The sequence below is a fragment of the Gracilinanus agilis genome, chromosome 6, assembly GCF_016433145.1.
Source record: "Gracilinanus agilis isolate LMUSP501 chromosome 6, AgileGrace, whole genome shotgun sequence".
Taxonomy (NCBI): domain Eukaryota; kingdom Metazoa; phylum Chordata; class Mammalia; order Didelphimorphia; family Didelphidae; genus Gracilinanus; species Gracilinanus agilis.
The window spans coordinates 59,452,233-59,477,572 of NC_058135.1; the positions used below are offsets into that span (position 1 = coordinate 59,452,233).

General features: G+C 39.7%; 1 protein-coding gene across 1 annotated transcript; it reads left to right on the forward strand.

Moving 5' to 3' along the window:
- Window positions 1-518: 518 nt before the first annotated feature.
- LRIT3 (leucine rich repeat, Ig-like and transmembrane domains 3) lies at window positions 519-24,989 on the forward strand. The gene is made up of 4 exons (XM_044682191.1): window positions 519-634; window positions 5,922-6,397; window positions 20,068-20,373; window positions 23,860-24,989. Exons 1-4 carry the CDS (start codon window positions 519-521, stop codon window positions 24,987-24,989), a joined length of 2,028 nt encoding a protein of 675 aa, XP_044538126.1.
- The last annotated feature ends 351 nt before the right edge of the window (window positions 24,990-25,340 follow it).

Here is a 25,340-nt window from a genome sequence, read left to right on the forward strand (position 1 = left end):
CAACTTTATCAGCCCCTGTAAAACATTGTCTACTTTTCTGCCTTTTCAGTTCCGCTTTCTTTGTGATCTCGTTCAGAGCCCTACACCCAGTCAATACGTTTCATGCTAAGACACCTGAATCATCTAAAAGAGAGGCCGAGCAATGAAATCTGACCGATTCTTAGCTTCGAATAAATTCTTCTTCAAGTTGCAAACCCACCGTCAGGGGAGAGGGGCTTCCGAAGCCCGTTTTCCCCTTTAGAAATCTCCATGTAGCGGCTCACGGCTCGCCCCATTTTCCCAGCGCAACTTATTTTCTTCTGCCTTTAGGATACATAACTTTGCTGGAGCTACTCTATCCACCAGGCCAGGTTGACTGATCCCTTGCGGGATACATTTGAAGGTTAAGTAACTCCAGATCTCAGCTAATCCTTTGTAATCTGCTCTGACTAAATGGACGTACACATGCGTGCACACCGGCCCCTGAATGCTCGGGATTTGGTTTTTCGCTTTCTTTCCGAAATACTTTCATAGGCGGGATGCATCGGTTGGCTTGTTTGGGCCTCATGTTTAGCTTTTTGGCCCCAGCCAGATCTTCTTGTCCATCTCAGTGCACCTGCGATTCCCCCAGCAGAAGCGATGGCATCGGCTCAAGGTATGCATTTGTTGCCATGATACGATTTAATTCCGTGTCAAAAAATATATATAGGCTGACAATAGCTGAACAGTCTCCTCGGCCAGGGCAGCAATAGGGAGCAATTGTGTTTTTATCGGCAATCAGAGAGAGAGGAGCTTTAACTTTTAACTTATTCTTGGCTGACAAATAATGTTTGTTCAGCCTCCGCTGTTTTTATTCAATGTCCAAGCTCTTAAAATATCTTCCAGTCTTGTGAAAAGTCCACAAATCACTCTGATTTGACCCGTTTCCCCCAGATTATCCCCAAGCCAAAGCTTTTGTTTTCTCTTGGAAGTGCAATGGTTTCCTTAAGCGCACAGGGAAATCTTAGCATTAGAGGAGAGTCCACGAAGAAGCATAAGGAAGATTAATGCCAGCATGCCCATTCTGGAGTGGACCTAGCCAGCCTCTGCTGCTTTGGGGTTCAGGTGGTGTCTTACTGAGTGTGACATCCAGGGAGGAGAGAGAGACAAAGGGAGATAATGATGAAGATGGTGATGATGAGGGCTCACACAGAGCTAGGCACTTTAAAATGATTATCTCATTTGATGTAGGCAGTCGTTAGCCCTATTTTACTCTTGTAGAAACTAAGGCAAACAGATCACAGTAGGGTTCTTTTTTTTTTTTTTTTTTAAACCCTTATATTCCATCTTACAAGCACTACTCTATTGGCTCCAAGGCAGAAGAGGGATAAGGGCTAGGCAATTTGTGACTTGTCCAGGGCCACACAGCTAGGAAGTGTCTGAGGCCAGATTTGAACCAGGACCTCCCAATTTCTGTTCTCTGTTGTAGACACAGTGTAGGGACTTGTAGGTTGCTTCATTAATGCTTTAATTAATTTTAGACTTTATTTAATTAATTTAATTAATCATCAGTTAATTAATTTAACTGAGAATTTAAATTAATAAATGCTTAATTAATTGAGAGAATATTTGCTTTGAAATTAAGAGAAATTTGCTTTGAAAAACTTTGATATGGAAATAGATATCAAGTGACAACATTTGTACAACCCAGTGGAATTGTCGCTTCTGGGAGGGGGAAGAAAATAAGAATAGAAGTAAAGAAAATGAATCACGTAAACGTGGAAAAATATTTTAAAATAAATAAGTATTTTAGAAAAGAGGTGGCAGTTTAATCAAGGGAGATTCTGATTGAGTCCCCTCTGAAGGGAAGGAGAAGAAGCATTTGTTAAATACCTACTATGTGCCAAGTACTATGCTAAGTGCTTTACAATTATTATCTCATTTGATTTTCACAATAACCCTGGGAGGTAGTTGCTGTCATTACCTCCATCTTAGAGATGAGAAAAATGAGGTAAACAGAGGTCAAGTCACTTGCTCAGGGTTATACAGCCAGTGAATGTCTGAGGTTGGATTTGAACTCAGGACTTCCTGACTACAGGCTCAACATTCTATCTCCTTTGCCACCTACCTGCCAATCCACTTAATGATATTTTAAGGCACCACCTTTGTCAGAATGGGACACCACCCACTGAGCTGACAGGTGCACTGGTTCTAAATGAAATGAACCCTGCCATTTTTTTTTCAGAGAATCTCCTAAATATCATAAGGGACACAAAATTACATGGGGATACAGGTGAGGGAAGGGGAAATGGGCCACCATGAAAATCTCCAACCACCTTCCTTTGCCTCTGGTCTTTTCTTAAGGAAACTGGCTCATGGACTTTTAAAAACAGCAGTGAGTAATGGGATAGAATCATCCAGTTCATGGTTGGGGGCACAAAGCAGAAATATTTCTGAATAGACTCAGAAAAGTGATCCATGAATTCTAAGCAGCCAGTTTTCTTTACCTGAGGAGGCCATGGATGAGCGTGACCAGAATGAACCTTGGCGGGTACAGGGATGCAGAGCACACCCTAATCACTCCCCCCACCCACCTATGAAAAGAATCAGGGAACTGTCTGTCTGTCTGTCTCTCTTTCTCTGTTTCTGTTGCTGTCTCTGTCTCTCTCTCTTTTCTTCTTTCAGTTCGCGCCATGTTGAATATAGGCAAACAGGAGATGTCAACCAGGGGATTTATTAAAAGTCTAGAATCACAGGGGCTCTGAGTCTGAGGTAGGGACTAAGCTCAGATTGATGGGGATGCCCCTTTCATTTATCTATCTATCTATCTATCTATCTATCTATCTATCTATCTATCTATCTATCTATCTATCTATCTATCTATCTATCTATCTAATCATCTATTTATCTATTTATTTATTTGTTTATTCATTTATTTGTTTGTTTGTAATTTATTTGTGAAACCTTTACCCTTACCTTCCTACCTACCTAAAACCCTTACCTTCCATCTTAGAATCAATACTGTGTATTGGTTCTAAGGCAGAAGAGTGATGGGGTTAAGGGACTCGCCCAGGGGTCACACAGCTGGGAAATGTCTGAGGCTGGATTTGAACCTAGAACCTCCTGTCTCTAGGTCTGGCTCCTAATCCACTGAGCCACCCAGCTGCCCAGCTGCCCCCTGGGGATGTCCCTTTTAACAAGTTCAGGCAGCAGAGTCTAAATGAATTCCTCTTCAGTACTTACTGAAGTAATCATGGGCAAGTCACTGAATCTTTGTGGAAAATTATATTTGCACTACCCAACTTGAAGAGTTGCTGTGAGGAAAGAATTGTGTAAACTTTAAAAGAATGTGAGCTATAGGGCAACTAGGGGGCTCAGTGGATACGGATGGAAGGACTTGGGTTCAGATTTGGCTTGAGAGACTTCCTGTGTGACCCTGGGCAAGTTATTTTACCTTCACTGCCTAGCCCTTACTGCTCCTCTGCATTGGAACTAATACACTGTATTGATTCTAAGACAGAAAGTAAAGGTTAAAAAAAAATAGCATAAAGGAGATAGTAACATTTCAGTGGACTAAGAGCCCAGCTTGGACATAGGAGGTCTTAAGTTCAAATCTGACCGCAGACACTTCCTAGCTATCTGATGTTGGGTAAGTCACTTAACCCCTATTGCCAGGCCTTTTTTTTTTTAATTAAAATTTTTTTTTCTCAGTTTACTTACAGCACTTTTATTTTTCTTAATGCAATGATGCATTGGGCATTACAATTCTCATCTCTTAGGATGACTTAAAAATTTTGGTATTCTACTATTGTGTGAGAACATTAAGGCAACATACAAAAATTTACATACATTAACTAGATGCACCAATTTATAGGAGTTGTAAATGCAAACTTTTTTGCAACTCAAGACTGAGTCACTAACACCATGACCCAGGGGGAAAACAGTGGGTTTTCTTCTGTTTTAGAACCAATATTTAGACAGACTTAGACATTCTAAGACAGAAATAAGGTGGTTTTTAAAAAGTGAGTGATGATTATTATGATATTTTCTTTGACCTTATTGCAAAATGCTCTGCCTTCCATCCAGCAGTGTGGAGGCACAAATCAACATTTGACTTGAGCTCAGCAATATTTGTTAATGTATTTTGCAGTGTCTGTGTTTGTGTGTATGTGTGTAGTTGTTACACACACACACACACATATATAAATTTATATGTAATACAAATGTTTTGGGTTTGTTTTGCATTTTATGCAGTATTGCATTATGATTAGGAAGAATAGTTTTTATCTATTCCCTCAGAATTTTGAAAACAGTCTCATTTTTAAAAAATGTTTTTTTTTCATGAGTATAATATAGTCTGGAAAAAAAAGAGAGAGAGATACTGATAGTAGGCAAGGTCAGCTCTTTCCTATTCATCCAGTATGTCTCTTTCTGTCTCTATCTCCCTGACTCTCTTTTCTCCCTGTCTTCCTGCTTCTCCCTCTCCCAACCTCTCTTCCCTCTTTCTTCCCTTTCTTGCTCCCCCTCTTTCCTCTCCACCTCTTCCTGTCTCCCCCCTTTTCTCATTAGCTAAATGGCACAGAGTATCTGGAATCAGAAAGCTGTGAGTTCAAATTTGATCTCAGACATTTATTACCTGTGTGACCCTGAACAAGTTCATTAACCTATGCTTGCCTCAGTTTCTGAAAATATAAAATAGGGATAATAACAGAGTGTAACTTGCAGGATTTTATGAAGATTAAATGAGATAATATTTGTAAAATTCTTCTTGGCAAGTAGTAAAAACTATATAAATGCTAATGCTTTTCCTACTTCTCTCTCTCTCTCTCTCTCTCTCTCTGTCTCTCTCTCTCTCTCTCCCCCTCCTTCCCTCCCCCTTTCCCTCCCTCCCTTTTTCCCTCCCTCCCTCTTTTTCTCCCTCCTTCTCTCCCTCCTTCCATACACAGAGTATGTTCTAAAAGTCTTAGTGTAGCCATAAGTGATTAAAACTTAACAATGAGTTAAGACTTTTGGGATGGGGGCAGCTGGGTAGCACACTGGATTGAGAGCCAGGTCCAGAGCTGTAAGGTTCTGGGTTCAAATTTGACCTCAGACACTTCCTAGATGTGTGACCCTGAACAAGTCACTTAACCTCCATTGTCTAGCCCTTATCACTCTTCTACCTTGGACCCAATACAAAGTATTAATTCTAAAACTGAAGATACGGATCTTACAAAAATGGGAATAATAATAGCTCCTATACTTGAGAGAGTGTTTGCTTTGCATGTCCATATCCATAGCTATATCTATATTTATAAAGCCTTTACCTTCTATCTTAGAATTCACACTAAGGTTTGATTCTAAGGCAGAAGAATGGTAAGGGCTAGACAATGGGGATTAAGTGACTTGTCCAGGATCACACAGATAGGAAGATTCTGTGGTCATATTTGAACCCAGGATCTCCCATCTCTAGACCTGGCTTTCTATCCACTGAGCCACCTAGCTGCCCCTTACTTTGCATATATTAATATAATATATAATATATTAAGCATATCTATACAAATGTTTTTGCTGTTGTTTAGTCATTTCACTGTGGTTGACGCTTCCTGACCCATCTGGCATTTTCTTGGCAAAGGTTCTAGAGTGATTTGCTGTTTCCTTCTCCAGCTTATTTTACAGATGAGAAAACTGAGGCAAACAGGATTAAGTGACTTTCTAGGGTGGTACAGCTAGTATGTGTCTGTGGCCAGATTTGAATTCAGGGCTTTCTGACACCAGGCTGGGAGCTCTATCCACTGTACCATCTAGCTTCCTCCCCTTTAAAAGTAGGTCCCTTTAATGAAAGAGTTACAAGGGACAGAGAATCCCACAAGACCAGCTGGTTTAGGAATCTCCATGATGAGGATATGAAAGGTTAAGTTTTGAAGTTGGCATTTGGAATCGAAGTTTTTTCTTTTTGCTGATCCTGTTCTGTCTACACTTAGGTTGGTGTTGTGCAACGACCCAGATATGTATGAGATTCCTACCAATGTTCCTGTGGACACGGCGAAGCTCCGAATCGAGAAGACTGTCATACGCAAGATCCCCGCTGAAGCCTTCTACTACCTGGTGGAGCTCAAGTACCTCTGGGTGACTTATGACTCTGTGGCCACTATTGACACGGGCGCCTTTTACAACCTGAAGCATCTGCATGAACTGCGCCTAGATGGGAATTTGCTGACCGCTTTCCCCTGGGAATCTCTGCTGGAGATGCCCAGTTTACGGACACTGGATTTACACAACAACAGAATAACCAGCGTGCCAGCTGAGGCCACCAGGTACCTGAAGAATCTCACCTATCTGGACGTGTCAAGCAACAGACTCACCACTTTGCCCCCTGACCTTTTGGACATCTGGCCCCACTTCTCAGCAGATTTAGGACCTAGAGTCATGGGCCTCCCCCCATCAAGAATCATATTAGGTAAGCACACTGACATATTAGGTAAGCACACTGACTTTTTTTTACTCACAGATTATGGTTCTGAGTGCCAGAGACTGCCTTTAATGGTGCCCTAGTTGAATGTGGTGTTCTGGATAGAGTGCTGGAATTGGAATTGGAAAAACTTGAATTTGAATCCTGGCTCAGACATTTACTAACTGTGTGAACCTGGGAAAGTCACTTAAATCCAACTTTAGATTTCTGTGTATAAAATGGGGGTAATAATTGCCCCTACTTCTCAGTTATTGTGAGGATCAAGTGTGATTTCTTTAGGTGATATATAGATGCTGGCTATTGTTGTTGTTTTCTCCTCCTCCTCCTCCTCCTCCCCTCCTTCTCCTTCTCCTCCTCCTCCTTCTTCTCCTTCTCCTCTTCCTCCTTCTCTTCCTCCTCCTTCTCCCTCTCCTCCATTTCCTCCCCCATCCTCCTCTTCCTCTTCCTCCTCCTCCCTTTCATCTTCCTCGTCCTCCTCCTTTTCCTCCTCCTTCTTCCTTCTTCCTCTTTTTCCTCCTCCTCCTCCTCTTCCTCTTCTTCCTCCTCTTCCTCTTCTTCTTCCTCCTCCTCTTCTTCCTCTTCCTCCTCTTTTTAGTCTTCTCTTTCTTCTTTCTCTCCTCCTCCTTATTTACAAAAACCCTTACCTTCTATCTTAGAATCAATACTGTGTATTGGTTCCTAGACATAAAAGTGGTAAGGGCTAAGCAATGGGTATTAAGTGGCTTGCCCAGGGTCACACAATTAGGGAGTTTCAGATTTGAACCCAGATCCCCTCAACTCTAGACCTGGCTCTCTATCCACTTTGCTAACCTACATGCCCCCAGGACATCCATATTCTTGACAGCATACCAACACTTTCACCTGCCCAACCCTTTCCCAGTACTGATGACAAGATCACAAATTTAGATGTAGATAGGACCTTAGAAATCATCTTGTTCATTCAACCTCTTTATTTTACTGGCAAAGAAGGTCACACAGCCAGTACATGTCAGAGAACAAAGATTTTAACCTAGGTTTTCTGTCTCCAAATCCAATAATAAATTATGATCCTGGTTTCTTTTTCAGTTCAACAAACATTTTACTTTTTGTATGTGAAGTCCTATGTCAGATGTTGGCAAGATGAAGGTGTCCTCAGAAAGCTTTAGTTTCTGCTCTGATTTCTTTAACCATTCCCCTTTGACAGGTATCTTTGTGAGCTTTTGAGGGTTAGGGGGGGCAACAGCAAAGGAAATTTCTTCTACATTGTCTTAAAGAGGGTTATAGCAGTGGGAGCACTGGCTTGTTCTGCCTCCTCTCTTTGCCCAGGTGACTGTTTCCCTGTCCACAGCTATGTACATGGCTCAACCTATGACATTTGTGTCTTTGTTAAGTTATATTAATGAATTTAAAAATCAATTTCTTATTATAAATCTCTCTAGATTGATTGAAAAAAACTTTTACATATTTCTTTAGTATTTTGGGGTATTTGTTTCATGTGTCTTTATCCTCCCTCCTTAGAATGTAAATCAATAAATGGCAAGGGATGTAGAAAGAACACGGGGATAGCTAGGTGACTCAGTGGTTAGAGCACCACGTCTGGAGTCGGGAGGACCTGGATTAAAATCTGGCCTCGGACACTTCCTAGTTGTATACTCTGGGCAAGTCACTTAACCTTGTTTATCCAGCCTTTGCTCTTCTCTACTAGAGTTATCAATAGAACAGAATGTAAGAGATTAAAAAAAAAAAGGAGAAAGAACACTGGACTTAAAATATGGGTTTGGACTCTTGTTCTATCAGCCGTGTGACCATGGGGAAAAAATGTAGTCTTAATTTGGTGATCTGTAAAAGGGGATAATGATATGCAGGGCCCCTATTTCATAAAGTTGAAGTGAGGAAAGTACTTTGTCAAGGAAAAGCACTATAGAGATTCCAGCTACTCTCATTTATAAGGAGATGAAGAGGGATTTATGTGGATGTTAGCATTTCATTTGCCAATGGATCATCCACAGAATGTGTGCTTAGAAAAATAAAGAGGTGTAAGGGAAGGACAAGGAGGCAGCTAGGTGGCTCAGTAGATAGACAGCTGGGCTGGCAGTTAGGAAGGCTTGAGTTCAAATCTGGACTCAGATACTTACCTGCTCTGGGACCCCTGGTAAGTCACTTAGCCCTGTTTGCTTTAATCCATGAAAGAAGGAAATGGAAGTCCCATCCAAGATCTAGGACAGCCTGGTCTGGTGGGATCAAGAAGAGTCAGACACGATGGAATGACTGAACAACCACCAAAATGATGTAAAGGGCATTGCCGAAAGTCACTTAATGATTTTTTTTATCTTTTTTGGTCATCACTTTCAAATAAAATGTTCTATGAATCTCAGTTCTGTTTATCCACTCCTTGGTTACCTCCAATATATCACCAAACAGACATCTCAGATTGGATGTCCCATAGACATCTTCAGCTCCACACGTCCATGACTGAACTTCCCCTCAAACCCTTCCCTCTTCCACGCTTCCTGTTACCACTGAGGATGCCACCACTCTGCCAGTCCCCTTCTCTCCCTGGGATTCCTTCCAGTTTATCCTGTATATCTCTTGTGTGGACGTAGTTGTTTGCATGTTGTTTTTCCCATTTTTTAGACTGTGAGTTCTTGGAGGCAGAAACTGGTTTTCTCTACCTTTCCCTCTCCTCCCTTTATGTATTTGTGTGTTTATCTGTATTTAGTCATCCATCAATTTGCTTTTTGTTTGTTTGTTATCTAGGTATTTGAATCTGGATCTTGCCTTGGTTGGAAAGGTACATTCACTACAGATCATCTCTACAACTTAAACCTCTTCCATTTTCCCAACTAGGACTGGCTTGTTCCTCCTTAAGCAATCTGCTCCCCCCAATCCACCCACCCCCAATATTGGTTGGGGATTTATCAGGGCTTAAGTAACCCATCAGCTTCAACCTTCCCTGATTTAGGAATCACAGGCATGGACCACCGGGGGCCCAGCATCTTCTGGGTCATTTAAAATTCTTTTCTTGACACTTTTTTTCCATCTCTATCACTGACCCCAACTCTTCCCCAACAAAAGCCCTCTTCTGTAAATGATTGTTGACAGAATGTTTGTTGTTAGTATACTTTTTATTATTTATACTTTTTTATTATTTAGTAGATTTTTTAATTCTTTTTTTTCTAAGAAAGTATCCATACTACTGAATGAACTCTTTTGAACAATGATTCAATTTTAAAAAGTTAAACCTTTGACTCCCTGGGTAGGGGAGAGGGAAAGGATATGTCAGGAAATGAATATGATGCAAAACAATAGTTATCAATAGAAATAAGATAAAAAACCCTGATGTTTTCTCTCTTAGTTGGATCTCTTCAAATATTTCATTTCTGATGTGTGAAATCAGTAAAAAAAACTGATCCAATAAAGATATCTAGCTGTAATAGCTAGCATTAATATAATTCATAATAATTATGACTTTGTCAATTAAAAAGGCACGCTATTTGTGAATATAGGTTTAAATGACCTAGATAGCATTAATTTTGCTCTCTGGTACTCTGTGTCTAACCCTAAGATATAAAAGCACCATTTATACCACCAGATTCTTTAAAGAACAACCTTTTATTTACATTGTGGGAGTGTATTGGGAGGGAAGGACATCTTTAGGATACACTTTCTTTAAAATTTTTATTGCTATATAAATTGCTATATATATACCCAGAGACAGCTGGGTAGCACAGTGGATAGAATGCTAGTCCTAGAGACAGGCAGACCTGAGTTCAAATCTGGTCTCAGACACTTACAAACTCTGTGTCCTTGGACAAGTCTTTTAATGGCTATCTGCCTCAATTTCATCAACTGTAAAATGAGAATAATAAAAGCACCTACTTCTTAGGGCTATTGTGAGAATCAAATGAGATAATATTGGCACATTGCCTAGCACATAGTAGGGACTTAATAAATGCATGTTTCCTTCTTTCCTCTTATTTGTAAACATGATCTTTAATTAATAATAGCTAGCATTCATAATAATCAACTACATAATAGCTAGCATCTATATAGTGCTTAATACTAATAACTAACATTTATATAGTGCTTAATAATAATTAATAATAGTTAGCACTTATGTGGTGCTTAATAATAATAAATAATAACTAGTGTTTGTATAATGCTTAATGATAGTATAATGCTAGCATTTATATAGTGCTTAACAATAATAATAGCATCTATATAATGCTTAATAATAATTAATAATAGCTAGCACTTATATAGTGCTTAATAATAATTAATCATAGCTAGTATTTATATAGTATATTTATATACTTTATATGCTATGTGGTATGGTACTGGGCCTTGAATCAGGAAGATTCATCTTTCTGAATTCAAATCTGGCCTCACACACTATTAGCAGTGTGAGCTTGGGCAAATCACCCAACCCTGTTTGCCTCAGTTTGTTCATCTGTAAAATGAGCTGAAGAAGGACATGGCCAACATTCCAGTATCTTTGCCATGAAATGCCCAAATGGGGTCACAAAGAGTCAAACACAACTAAAACACATGAACAATAATAGCAGATGGTACTTTAAGGCTTGCAAAGTACTTTACAAATATCCTCACATAATTACCCCCATTTTTTTTGTTTTTTAATTTTTAGAAAAATTTTCCATGGTTACATAATTCATGTTTTTACTTTACCCTTCACCCCCTTGACCCCCCCCCCCCCAGCCCTCCAACTAACTTGCATTTCTACTGGTTTTAACATGTGTGGTCAGTCAAGACTTATTTACATATTATTGATTGTTGCATTGGTGTGGTAGTTTCGAGTTTACATCCCCAATCATGTCCTCATCAACCCATGCGTTCAAGCAGTTGTTTTTCTTCTGTGTTTCCACTCCTGTAGTTCTTCCTCTGAATGTGGGTAGCATCTTTACCATAAATCCCTCAGAATTGTTCTGGGTCATTGCATTGCTACAGAAGTCCATTACATTCTATTTTACCACAGTATATCAGTCTCTGTGTACAATGTTCTTCTGGCTCTGCTCCTTTCACTCTGCATCAGTTCCTGGAGGTATTTCCAGTTCACATGGAATTCCTCCAGTTTATTATTCCTTTGAGCACAATAGTATTCCATCACCAGCATATACCACAGTTTGTTCAGCCATTCCCCAATTGAAGGGCATCCCCTCATTTTTCAGTTTTTTGCCACCACAAAGAGTGCAGCTATAAATATTTTTGTGCAAGTCTGTTTGTCTATGATCTCTTTGGGGTACAATCCCAGCAATGTGAACTGATCCAACCATTCTGGATGGCAATTTGGAACTATGCCCAAAGAGCAATAAAAGAATGCCTACCCTTTGATCCAGCCATACTATTACCCCCATTTTACAGCTAGTAAATATCTGAGGCTGGATTTGAACTCATCTCCCTGACTTAGAGTCTAATTCTACTGTGTCCCCTAGGAGCCACACAAGAATCAGTTATCCCTGTAGCAAGGAATAAGACTATATTTAATGTTAAACATCATCCCTTGTGTTGTTGAACAATTGGTTAGTGTTGTACATAAATTGGAGGCAGGTTGGTAAGAAAGGGCTGCTAAGCCTCACTTGGGTCCAACAGGCTCTGTTGGCTGAGTCTGCCAAACTGGCTCTGAATCCACAAAAGACAGAGGGATCTGGGCTAGTGAGTGATGTGTCTGCTAGGTGGTTCCCCAACGTGCTAGTAACCCAGGACTTAGGAAGTTCAGCTTAGCCAAGCCTCTGCCTCTACAACAGCGCCCAAGCCGGGAGTCTAATGGGAGTTGTATGAGTGTTTAACAACTCCTCTAGCCCCTGGCTTGGGGTTGGATTTGATGATAGAGGGTTGGTCTGGGCTGGTGTAGGTGCTGTTCTGACTGCGGTTTGATAAGTCCCTTCCCCTAATTAGCTGTAAATGGTCACCAATTAGGAAGGGAACACCAATCTTCTTTTGGACTGAACTCCAGTAGGATTTATTTGCTTATCTAAAAGGTTAGGAACAAGGAAATAAGGATAGAGGTTTGGGGAATGTTAAACTAAATCTAAATGAATAAAGGTGATCTAAATCAAATGGATGATGAATTTGATAATAGGCTGTAGTTTTCTTCTCCCTCTCTCAGTCCCTGGCTTGGCCCGACCGTGGCACAAGCCAAAGGATAAGGAAGGCTAGTGGTGTTCTTCTTGTTAGCTGTGGTGGTGTCTCTCTCAGTTCTATTAGCAGCAGGTAGAATAGCTTCCTGTGGCACTCAGGGACCGATGCTGGATTGCAGGTCTAGGTCCTACCCTCCCTCCAACCACCCTCCTCCCAAGATTCTCAAAATGAGACCAAGTGTGCTGTAGTCCCAGGGTATTTATAGGGGTGGTTCCAACTGTCTTTTGGCCCTGGCTTATGCCACCTGGGCACATTCCAAAGTCTTTAACCAACGGTCCTGTCACTCAAGATGCCCTCCATCTTGTCCCAGAAGTTCCTTATTACATTTGTCAATCAACAGACTCTTCTTATTTGTGCCTTTCGCCTGAAGGACGCTATGCTGGGAGGTGGGGATACAAGTATGTACAAAGAAAGAAACCTGAACCAATTCCTCCCTTTGAGAAGCACCTGGCAGCCTCTTCTGAAGGCTAAGCAGTAGTAAATAATGGAATACTTTAATTTCATTCACTGGCCTTTATACAAGAGTAAGAAGGCAAAAGAAATGAATTTATTCCACCTGCTTCCATTGAGGTTAGTTTGTTATTTAAAAGAACACAGGGCAGTGAGGGATTGTGAAGGCTTCAGAATGGGAAAAGACCTTGGAGATGGGCAGCAATCCCCAATTGCTATGGGTTTACTTAATTTTCAAAAATTCACCATTTCTGGGAATCAGGTCAGGGCTAGGCTGCAAAGCTGCCTTGTTTGTATGGGAGATTTTCTTTCTTTCTTTTTTTTTTCTCTTTTCATTTTGCACGAGCTCTCAAATTGGCAGTTGCTTTTGTGGACTTAAAATGACTTTGTGTAACACATAATTTCAAAATTTCAGAGTACACAGCAAATATATCTCATTATATAGAATGCATATTCATTTTGTATATTTATTTTTTGCTGTGAAAGTTTCAAAATGAATACATATTTTATTAGTTTGGCATACTGTAGATTCATTAGATATTATAGTAGTTCAATGGAAAGGCATATACCCATCAAATGAACATATCATATATTCTTTCAATGAAAACGAACATGTTCTATATGTCACATGTAATAATATTCATTTTATTTTTTAAATTATATTTTTATAAAATTAATTGAATCCAATTAAAGTAACTCTGTTATCTGTGCTGGTATATACACATATGCATGTCCTGGGGCTGAGGGGCATGGTGCCCACTGCAATCTGGAAAATCCACATATAATTTGATGCCTCTCCCTTCCTACTGGGAAGAAGTCTGGGTTTTTCCTTTTTCTTTTATGGATTGTTCATAATAAAAGAAATTGTGTAAATTTATAGGATTAAAAGATAAAATATATTGATAATATATACTAATATACATAGATTTTATGTGGTTTTGGGTTTCTAAACCTCTTCTGTGTCGTCTGTTGGCCTTTGTGTGTCTGTAGCTATGGCAAAAATCCCCCCAATTCCCATTTAATTTCTTATGCTGAACTATGATATATTGAAACTGTGATGGGGAAAGTCGTGATGTGGAAGGGATGTGAAAGGGGAATGTGTGTGTGTGTGTGTGTGTGTGTGTGTGTGTGTGTGTGTGTACATGCTTTAGAAATTCACTCTTTCCTGATGAGGCAACATGGTAGAATGGGATGATCATTGGGATGGAAGGCAGGAAGACCTTTGGATTCTCTCACTAACTTGTTCTGTGACCTTAGAGGAAGGGAAGAACAAACCTTTATTTATGTGGGTTTATTTTGTACCCTGAAACTTTGCTAAAGTTGTTAATTATTTCCACTAGCCTTTTAATTGATTCTCTATGATTCTTTAAGTAGACCATCATATCATCTGCAAAGTGTGATAGTTTAGTCTCCTCATTGCCTACTTTAAATCCCTTCAATTTCTTTTTCTTCTCTAATTGCTACCACTAGTTTTTTCTAGTAAAATGTTAAATCATAGAGGTGATCATGGGCATCCTTGCTTTACTCCTGGTATTACAGGGAAGGTGTCTAACTTGTCCCTATTGCAGATAATGCTTGCTGATGGTTTTAAACATATACTATTTACTATTTTTAGGAAAGGCCCATCTATTCCTATACTTTCTAGTGTTTTCAATAGGAGTGAGTGTTGCATTTGGAACGAGACTTTATTAAGCACCTACAGTGTGCTAAGCACACTTTGCCTGCATTTTCTCATTTATATAGGTGCTATTATGATATTCATTTTACAACTGGGGAAACTGAAGCGGACAGTGGTTAAGTGGTTAAGTCCAGGGTTACATAGATAGTAAGTGTCTGAGACCAGATTTGAACTCAGGGGGCTGGTGCTCTATCCACTCAACTACCTAGCTGCTTTTCAAAATACCCTTCTAAGCAAATCATTTAACCTCATTCTTCTTGGGTAAAATATTATCTTCCCTACTGCTCAGTCATTGTTTTCGCTGCTATTTGGACTGGAAAGGACAGAAAAAATCAGACTTTTAGGGAATTGGTGCCCAAGAAATGGAAGGTGGTAGTTTAGGGAATGCTTAGCCATTCTTGATGCAGCCATTTTCTCTGGATGGGATGAATTATACCCTATGGTACTACAAAAACTGAGGGTGACAGCTGAAAGATCTTAGAAGACAGGAGAGGTGCTAGAGGCTAAAGAAGAGCAAATGTGCCTGTTTTCTTTTTTTAATAGTCTTTTGTTTTTTCCTCAATTACATGAAAAAATTAACTTTTGACCTTTAAAAAAACCCTTTCATAAGTCTGTTCTAGAATCAATACTATGCATTGATGTATTTTCTTACCAACTTCTGTTTGCATATGTGTATGTGTATATACCTTCTGTCTAGCATCAGTACTGTGTTCCAAGGCAGAAGAATGGTAAGGGCTAAGCAATGGGGGTTAAGTGATTTGTCCATCAGAGGAAGTGTCTGAGGCCATACTTGAACCCAGGACCTCCCATTTCTGCGTCTGGCTCTCAATCCACTGAGCCACCTATCTGTGCCTATAGCAGAGCTTTTGACAAAGCATCTCATATTCTTGTGGCAGATAAGATGGATCCATTTGGGTTAGAGGATAAAATGGTGGGATTCAAAAGAAGTATTTATTGTTGATTCCATGTCAGTTTGGCAGGAGGTCTGCAACAAATCTGCCAGGGATTTTTTCCATCCTGGGCTGTTGAACATTTTTCATTAGTGACATGGATAAAGCCATCAATGGCATTCTTATTGGACTCACAGAGGACCAACACATTGGATAATGAACAGAATTCAAGAAGATCTGTGTTCCTCCAGCAATCTGGACCTATCATCCAGGTCCTGTTATCAGTTTATAGTATAACTCTACTAAACCTTTTTTTTTGATGGTTGTTCACTATTTTTAAAAGAGTGATGTAAAAAAAAAATGGGGCAGCTAGGTCACTCAGTGAATAGAAAGCCAGGGCTAGAGACGAGACATCCTAGGTTTAAAACTGGATTCAGACGCTTCCTAGCTGGATGACCCTGGGCAAGTCACTTAACCCCCATCACCTAACCTTTGCCGCTCTTGTGCCTTGGAAACAATACATGGTATTTATTCTAAGATGGAAGGTAAGGGTTTAAAAAATACTGTATAAATTCTAGTTGTTATTGTTGCCATTGGTAGGCTGCTGGGTCATTCAGTGGATAGAGTGCTTGAAGTCAGAAAAACTCATCTTTGTGAGTTCAATTTTGGTCTCAGACACTTCCCAGCTGTGTGACCCTGGGCACTTAACCCCCATTGCCTAGCCCTTACTGCTCTTCTGCATTGGTACCAATATCTAGTATTGATTCTAAGAGGGAAAGTAAGAGTTAAAAAAAAATAAAAAGAATGATGAAGGGTCTTAAGTCCATGCAAACCAAGAATCATTGGATGAAGTTGATGTTTAAGCTAAGTGATGAGAGAATGGAGGCAGAGTGGGATATGATGACCTTTCAGGTATTTGAAGGGCTGTCATGTGGAACCCTGGTTATATTTTGTTCTATTTGGCCTCATAGGGTAGAAGCAGAAACCATGGGTGAAAATTGCAAAAAGTTAAATTTATTCTTAATATGGTGGGAGAAGCTTGCTAATAATTAGAGCTCTTCAGAAATGTGGATTGGAGCCAACCCTAAAGCCAGGAGGTCCTGGGTTCAAATCTGGCCTCAGACACTTCCCAGCTGTGTGACCCTGGGCAAGTCACTTAATCCCCATTGCCTAGCCCTTACCACTCTTCTGCCTTGGAACCAATACACAGTATTGATTCTAAGATGGAAGGGAAGGATTTAGCTTATTTTTTATTTTTATCAATTGCATGTAATAAATTTCCACACAAGTTTTCCCAAGTTATATGATGGAATTATCTCCCTCCCTCCCTTCCCCTGAGTTATTCATCGATTATCACACAAAACATAAGAAGGTAAGGGTGTAAAGAAAAGTGAATTGCACTGTCTCAGGAGGTCGAGGGCTCCCCTCACTAGGCTTCTTCAAGGAAAGATGAACATGACCATATTCTGGATATGTGGTTGTGGGGATCTATTTTGGGGAGTGTCTGGATTGGCCACTGAGGTCTCTTTCAACTCTAAAATGGGAATAGAGTAATGAACATTCATTAAGAGCCTACTATGTGCCAGGCACTGTGCAAAGTGCTTTCCAAATATCTCTTATTCAATCCTCAGAGCAACCCTGGGATTCTGGGGTTCTGTTTCACAGAGCTGGTGTAAAGATACAATTGGAAAATTGAGAAGGAAGGAGCAAAGTACCCAGGTACAATGAGGCAAACAGAGAACATAGAGAGCGATAAACGGGACACGGGAAGACAAATGATGGTGGTAATAAAACTCAAAAGAACATAATAGGAGAAGGGGGTAGAAACAATACTTATATCCTTGAGTGGTCTTAGAGAATGGGCTGGTTAGGCTAGTCTTTTCTTTCTTTTTTAAACCCTTACCTTCCTTAGAATCACTACTGTGTATTGGTTCCAAGGCAGAAGAGTGGTAATAGCTAGGCAATGGGGGTTAAGTGACTTGCCCAGGGTCTGAGTTCTGATTTGAACCCAGGATCTCTCATCTCTAGGTTTGGCATTCTGTCCACTGTGCTGCTACCTAGCTACTGCTACCCTATTCTTTTAAATAAATGAGAAGATAACTTGCTAGGATTCTTAACTTAGAGGTCTGCTCAGTGTGCTAGGCATGTCATGCATTTTTTCCTGGGATTCTTACAGCTCATAGCTCACAATTCTGGCACAACTAATTGATAATATTGTCTTTTATTATTTGCTATCTCATAATGAAGTTTACATGCACTGCTCTTCTCTAGGACTGATTAATATGGTGGAATGTGTGAAGTCTATTGGAAAACTTCCAGATTTCAGGAAGAAAGCATTACAGTGTCAGGGAAAGGTATATGAAATTGAAGAAAATTACCAAATTATTTCAGCCTCTTTAAAACAGTTAAGAGGCTAATGCTTTGCTTCCATTATTTGTAAATAAAGTAAACTCACAAATGGTAATATTTCTATCTAGTTTGGACCCAGAAGGGATAAACTGGATTGACATGTAATCCATATGCTAACTTTTCTATTGACTAAGATAAACTCCTTCTTTCAAGGTAACTAAAAAAATTATACATCTTGAGTGTTTTTTTTTTATGACCATCTCTAGATAAGTTTGAAGATAAAAAGCCATTCTTACAAGATGATAAACCTGCTAGCTTAACTTTCATACCTCAGGAAAAAAAAATAGATTTGCAACAGATAAAGATAATGAATTAAAACCCACCTAATTCTTTGTACTTGAAAAAATAGTGTTGAGTTTTTCTGGTGTATTTTCTTTTTCTTTCTCTCTTTGGACATAATTTTCTGTTTCACTACCTTTTCTTTTCCTACAGATGTCATTTAGTTTATGGTCTCTAATGATCAATCCATTGATTTCTTGTAGTTATGAAGATCTGATTTGTGAGTATCCAACCTCATAGGTGAAGAGATACAATTAACATAATAATCTGTTCTCTTAGTTTAGGCATGACAGACCCATAAGATGCATAGGAAATATGGTTCTGAGGGATTATGTTTCTAGTAAATGGATGGGTTTCCTTCCTTCCTTCCTTCCTTCCTTCCTTCCTTCCTTTCTCATCTTTATATATTTACCCTTAACACAAATGGACCAGGGGCCTACTGTTTGTAAAGCATTATGCTGGATGCTAGGAATATAAAGGTGAAATAAAACATAGCTTCTCTCTTCAAGACACTTACAACCTAGTAATCTCTCTCTGACTCTGTCTCTGTCTCTTTCTGTCTCTCTCTCTCTCTCCCCCTACTCCCCACTCCCATCTCTCTGTCTCTACCTCTCTTTTGTTTCCCATAATGACCAATGACATGCTTTATAGACTGATTGCCTGGCATTTGGGATGTTCTCTATAACCAAAGAACAAAGTTTTCCCTCTCTGGGAAGTCCATACAAATATTGGGGCCAGTATGTATAATGTAGAGAACTATGGATTTGGAGTCAGAGACACTGGGTTCAAATCCTGGATCTGAAATGTACTAGCTTTATAACTTTGGGAAAGTCACTTGACTTCTCTCAGACTCAGTTTCCTCATCTGTAAAATGAAGAGTTTGAAATAAATAGCCTCTAAGATCCCATCCAGTTCTAAATCTATGATCCAATGAACCCTCAATCTTAATCTCATCAGCATCATTGTCTAACAAATTGAAGCTGCCAGGCAGCTTGGGTGAAGTTAAAAAGCATGGCTAATCCCTGAACTTGGTTAAAGGAGCTTAATACTCTGTGGGATAGGAGTTAAATTCAAATTTGACTTGATGAATTAGAAAACTGATAGAAGATACAGAGAAGAAAGTTGAGTAGAAGTTTCTGAGGCAAAATTTGAACCCAAGACCCCCTGACTCTCTATACATTGTGCTTCCTAGCTGCCCCATTATTATTATTATGTTAAAATTATTTTATTTATTATAAAGGAGAATAAAGAATTTAGTAAATGAACTCTGAGGACAGGCTCAAGGAACTATGAATACTATGAAGTCAATTTTTATTTAAACACAATAATAGAAAAGAGAAGAAAGGTAAATGGGGAGTGGCATCTAGAAGGACAATCTTAGAGATAGGAAGGCTTGGGTTCAATATCCATTCAGACCAAATACTGACTTTTTGACCCTAGGCAAATCACTTAACCTCCCAATACTCCAGGCAGCATTCTAAGAATATACATTAAAAACAAACAAACAAAAAAAAAACCTTCTTACCTTCCATTTTGGAATCAATATGGTGCATTGTTTCTAAGGCAGAAAAGCAGTAAAGTTTATAGGGTTTAAGTGACTTGTCCAGGGTCACACAGCCAGGCAGTGTCTGAGATCAGATTCCAACCCCGGATCTACTTTCTCCAGGTCAGGTTCTCTATCCACTGAGCCACCTAGCTGCCCATTGAGTCAGCTCCAGCTCCAGCACTCTATCCATTGCTGTCAAAACGACATAGTTCTTGAGCAAGGCTGGCAGAACGATGTTTTCATTCTCTACCTTTTCTGTTTTCTGTTTAAGGTTTGCAGGACAATCCATGGTTCTGTGACTGCCACATTTCCAAAGTAATGGAGTTGTCAAAAATTGTAGACCCCACCGTGGTGCTCCTGGACCCTTTGCTGGTCTGTAGTGGACCACAGAGCCTCGTGGGGATCTCATTTCAAAGGGCTGAGCTGGAACAATGCCTGAAGCCATCAGTGATGACCTCGGCGACCAAAATCACATCAGCTCTTGGAAGCAATGTTCTCTTGCGTTGTGATGCCACAGGGCATCCTACACCACAGCTCATCTGGACCAGGGCGGACAACTTGCCAGTTAACTCTACAGGTAGTTATTTTTCTTTCATCATTTTTTTAAACCTTTACCTTCCATCATAGAATCAATACGGTGTATTGGATCCAAGACAGAAGAGAAGTAAGGGCTAGGCAATGGTGGTTATGTGACTTGCCCAGGGTCACACAGCTGGGAAGTGTCTGAGGCCAGATTTGGACCCACGACGCCCTGTCTCTAAACCTGGCCAAGGAATGGCTGAAAGGGGGCAGCTCGGAAGCTCAGTGGTCTCTATCGAATGAACCATCCAGCTTCCTCCCCCTTTCATCCATTCCTAAGAAAAGGGCCAGGGTGCAATTTAAAAAAGTTTGACATTAGTCTCATACTTGAACTTGAATTTTAAGACCAGCAAGTTAATTTGAGAAAGATATTTTGAAGCCCTTGAAGACAGGGAAATGGGGAAATGACTTTTATTGGAGGTGATAGGATCAAAAACTACCAATGTTTCCCTCCTCTCCCCTGCCATGTAAATTTGGCTAGTTCTTTCTTTAAAAGATGAGGAAATTAATCAATCATGATGAGCAAAACCCCTTCTTGTTCTAAATAAAACTCCCTGGGACCAGATATTGTTTTCTTTTTCTTCCTATCTCTAGCACATGCTCCTGTGCCTTACACGTAGCAGACACTGATGCCTGTTAAACTGAATTATAGTAAAAGACAAAATGAAATGTGAATATATAATAAATCAATGAACAAATTAAAAATATTTATTAAACAAACAAATAAACAAAAAAGATGAGGAAATTGTACTTGAGACTCTATTGGCCCAGGGGGTCTAAGGCTCAAATGGAAAGCTGTAGACATTGCATCCTGGTCACCAAAGGGCTTGAGCTAATGTGCCTGTCAGACCTGGTGGATGACCAAGAGTGTTTCAGCCCTGAACAAACAGCCTGGAGAAATACAAACCTCACAAACTTTTTTCTTAGCCAAGAGGAACCTTTCTTTGTAGTCCTCCTCAGCTATACCTTAATGACTTGACTGTGACCCTCCATCATTAAAGGGGCATAAAATATGGCATATCACCAAAGGGGAAAGACTTCAAGGACAGGACCAATGACAGATTTTATTTTTGTCCTTTAAGCAAAATCCTTACAAACAAATTTGGCTGTTGAATGATGTTTTTTCACTTTCTAGAACAATTCATGAAACTATCTACTAAGTGATGGTGGGGCTGCAATCTGTATCAGGGAAGAGTGCTGCATGGGTGAAATAGACTTTTAGAAACATTTGGAGAAGGAAAGAGCATGATACCATGGATAATGGATTAAGAGTTAAAGCTACTTTTCTAGCTCTGATATCAGCTCCCTCTCTGACCTTGGATTCATTTGTTAACCTAGCTTAGCTTCATAGTCTCCTGGACATAAATTTTCCATTTGATTAGTTTGGAAAAGAAGAGATTAACATTTTATGTCTAGAAGGAATTTTAGAGGTCATTTAGTTTAGTCCTTTCGTTTTACAGATGAGAAAAAAAGACCCAGAGTGGTAGAGTGTGATGACGTATTGGGAGGGCTGGGATGGTATATGGTAAGAGGATGAGACCTGGTGGGTCTACTTGGTCCCTGAAGGCAGAACTGGGAATCCAAGTGGAATTTACAAAAAAGTAAATTTTTTTTATTTGAAAAATTTTACTTAATTAATTGAGAATATTTTTCCATGGTTCATGTTCTTTTCCTCCCCTCCTCCCATCACCCTCCCATAGCTAACGAGCAATTCCACTGGGTTTTATGTGCAAAAAAGTAAATTTGGACTTAAGATAAAAGGGGAAAAGCTTATTAACAACTAGAAGTATTTTAAGGAGAAAAAGGTAGAATGTGAGGTTTCAGGAAGAGGACTCCCCCTCTCTTTTGTTTATTAAACAGCAATTCAGTGATCACTTTGTGACCATACCATGGAAGGGTTGAATTTTCAGGAATTGTTGCTTTTAAGTTGTGTTTCACACTTTGTGACCTATTGGAAGTTTTCTTGATAAAGTTATGCTGGAGAGGTTTACCATTTCCTTTTCCAGCTTGTTATAGATGAGGAAACTGAGGCAAACAAGATTAAGTGATTTGCTCAGGGTCACAAGCTAGTGAGTGTCTAAGGCCAGATTTGAACTCAGGAAGAGGAGTCTTTCTGACTCCAGGTCATGTATTCTATCCAATGCACTCCATAGATGCCCTGGAATGGGTCAAACTCTGTGGCTTCTGAGTCCCATTTCAATTCTAAAATTCCTTGATTCTCTGATTTTCCCAAGGCAAACACAACTAATTAAGGGCAGCTAGATGGAACAATGGATAGAGTGCCAGACCTGGAGTCAGGAAGACTCATCTTTAGACATATATTAGCTGTGAGACTCTGGGCAAGTCATGTAACCCTGTTTGCCTCAGTTTCCCCATCTGTAAAATGAGCTGGAGAAAGACATGACAAACCACTCCAGTGTCCTTGCCAAGAAAACCTCAAATGGGGTCACAGAGAGCTGGACACAAAAGAACAACAATAATGTCAGACCTTGAACCCAGGCCTCCTGACTAAATCTAGTGCTCTTTTCCCCATAACTGACTATCTAAAGAAAAATTGTTTTCATATATCTCATTAGACAGTGAAAACTGATGCTATAAATACTCAGAGATTCAATCATTGTAAAACAAAAGCAGTACCTTTTTTTGGTGTATTAATTACATAAATTAATCTATGGGAGGTTAGCTTTGCTCGTGTGGGTAAATAAATCCCGTTTCTCTACAGAGGTAGTATTTGCAGGTTCATTGTGAGGCTAAGGAAAATAATATTAGTTAATCCTTTTCAGTTCCACAGAAATTTGGCTCACCTAATGGAAAATGATTAAATAAATAAACATTTGGGCCTGACATTACATCATGTAGATAATTCTGCACCATGAAAGTACATAAACTCTGAGACCATGAAAATACCACTTAATATGTAATTAGGTAGGATCAGGATCCAAGATTTCAAGCTGAAAGGAACCTTAGAGCCTATCGAGTCCAATCTCTTCATTTACTGAGAAAACTTAGGCCCAATGAAGGTAAATTACTATTCAAAATTGTGAAAAATTGAAAGATGGAAACATATTTTAACATGACTCAGAAGATCTTCTGCAGCTTTTTCATGTCCTGGATGGTAAGACTTGGCTTATTATTTATCAGGTTCTTCTTAAGAACCATATTTATTAGTCTGCTAATATAATCCCCAAAGAATTTTATGCATATCTATGGTGAAATTAGATTTCAGTCTAAAGATTGGGGATTTATAGGGTAAGAAATCAGGAATGACCCTTTCCAGAAAAATGTTACACTTTGCCTTCTGTTTAATTGATGGCACTAGGTTTCATCCTTTTTTTGAGTGAAAAAATATTTGGAAAATACTGTTAATCTGGGCACTGAGATAAAAATTCCCACAAGAAGAAGCTGCCTCTGTCAATGGACAACTAGTTCTGGCTCTCTTCTCTTTCAATAAACATATTGGTTTTGTTTGTTTTTTTTTTTCCAGTAATTCAGGAAACTCCAGGAGATGGAATCAGATGGTCCATAATAAGTTTGACTGGAATTTCTTACAAGGATGCAGGTGATTACAGCTGCAAGGCCAAAAACCTGGCTGGAACATCAGAAGCCATCGTCAGTGTTACTGTGGTTGGCATTGTTACCACAACCATCTCCCCTCAAAAGTCGGGAAAGAGAGATGGAGCTGATCAGCCTCTGGAAGAATCCAAGGATGTAGCTGAAAAGTCTACACTCATGACTACATCCCCATCCCCTCCAAGCACATTTTCTTCATTTTCTTCTTCCTCTCTTTCTTTTTCTTCTCCTTCTTCTGCTTCCACTTCTCCCATCATTACTTCCGCCACAATCCCTATCACCACCGAAATATCCGCAAAAACCAAAATGACGAGCAGAAAGCCCCCCAAGTCTTTCCCCAATGGGAAAAAGAATTCAAAAGTGGTCATAAGTGGAAGCAAACTCCCACCAGCCAGTGCCAGCAAGAAAGAGATTTCCTTGCTGAGCACCGCTGCCGTCGTGGAGCCTGGCACCATAATAAAAGACCTCAAGGTGGTTAATGAGACCCATGAAAGTGTGACCTTGACCTGGAAGGCTGTCAACAGCACAAAGAACACTGCCATTACCGTGCTGTACTCGAAGTATGGGGAGGAGGACATGGTCCCACTTAGCACTGACGCCAGTGAATCACAAATTATGATAGATGGTTTGGAGGCTGGGATGCAGTATGTGGCTTGTGTCTGTCCCAAAGGAGTCCCTCCCAAGACAGACCAATGTATCACCTTCTCCACGGACAGAATCAATGAAAAGGCGAACTCCCAAATTTCCTTCCTCATCCTGGCAAGTAGTGCTGCTTGTGTACTTGTTTTGCCACTGATTTTCTATCTCTTTTACAAAGTTCTTAGACTTCAGTACAAGCCAAAGGCCATCAGGGAAGATGAGCTCTCAAAAGAGACTTATATTCAGTTTGATACCCTGTCTCCCAAACCCCATCCTTCCCGGGAGCTCTGGACGCGACGGCGCACAGACGAGTCAGAAAGGTTGTTATTGCTTTGTTCAAGGTCAAGTGTGGACTCTCCCGTGACCTTCAAAAATAAGGGTTCCAGGTCAGAATACTATTGCTAATCTTCAGCCGTTAAGAGACATGGGGATTGGAAAAGGAATGATAGAACTGACCTTGGCTGAGCTATAAAATGCCAACATTTTAGCTTCTGCATCATCCAAAAAACCAAATTTGTGGGAAGGTAACAGTTCCCGTGTTAAAAAAAAATTATTTTATGTAATGAAGCTACAAACCTGAAAGAATTTATTGAATGTTAAAGACGTATGTGAAAGACCTTGCACATATTTTTTTGGGAGTGTCTTTAGTATTATTTAATTCTTTAGTGGATTTTTTTGGTTTTATTTTAAAAAATTTCATGGCAATATAACAAATGCACATGCTATATAAAGTGGACTTACTAAATCTTTTTTTTT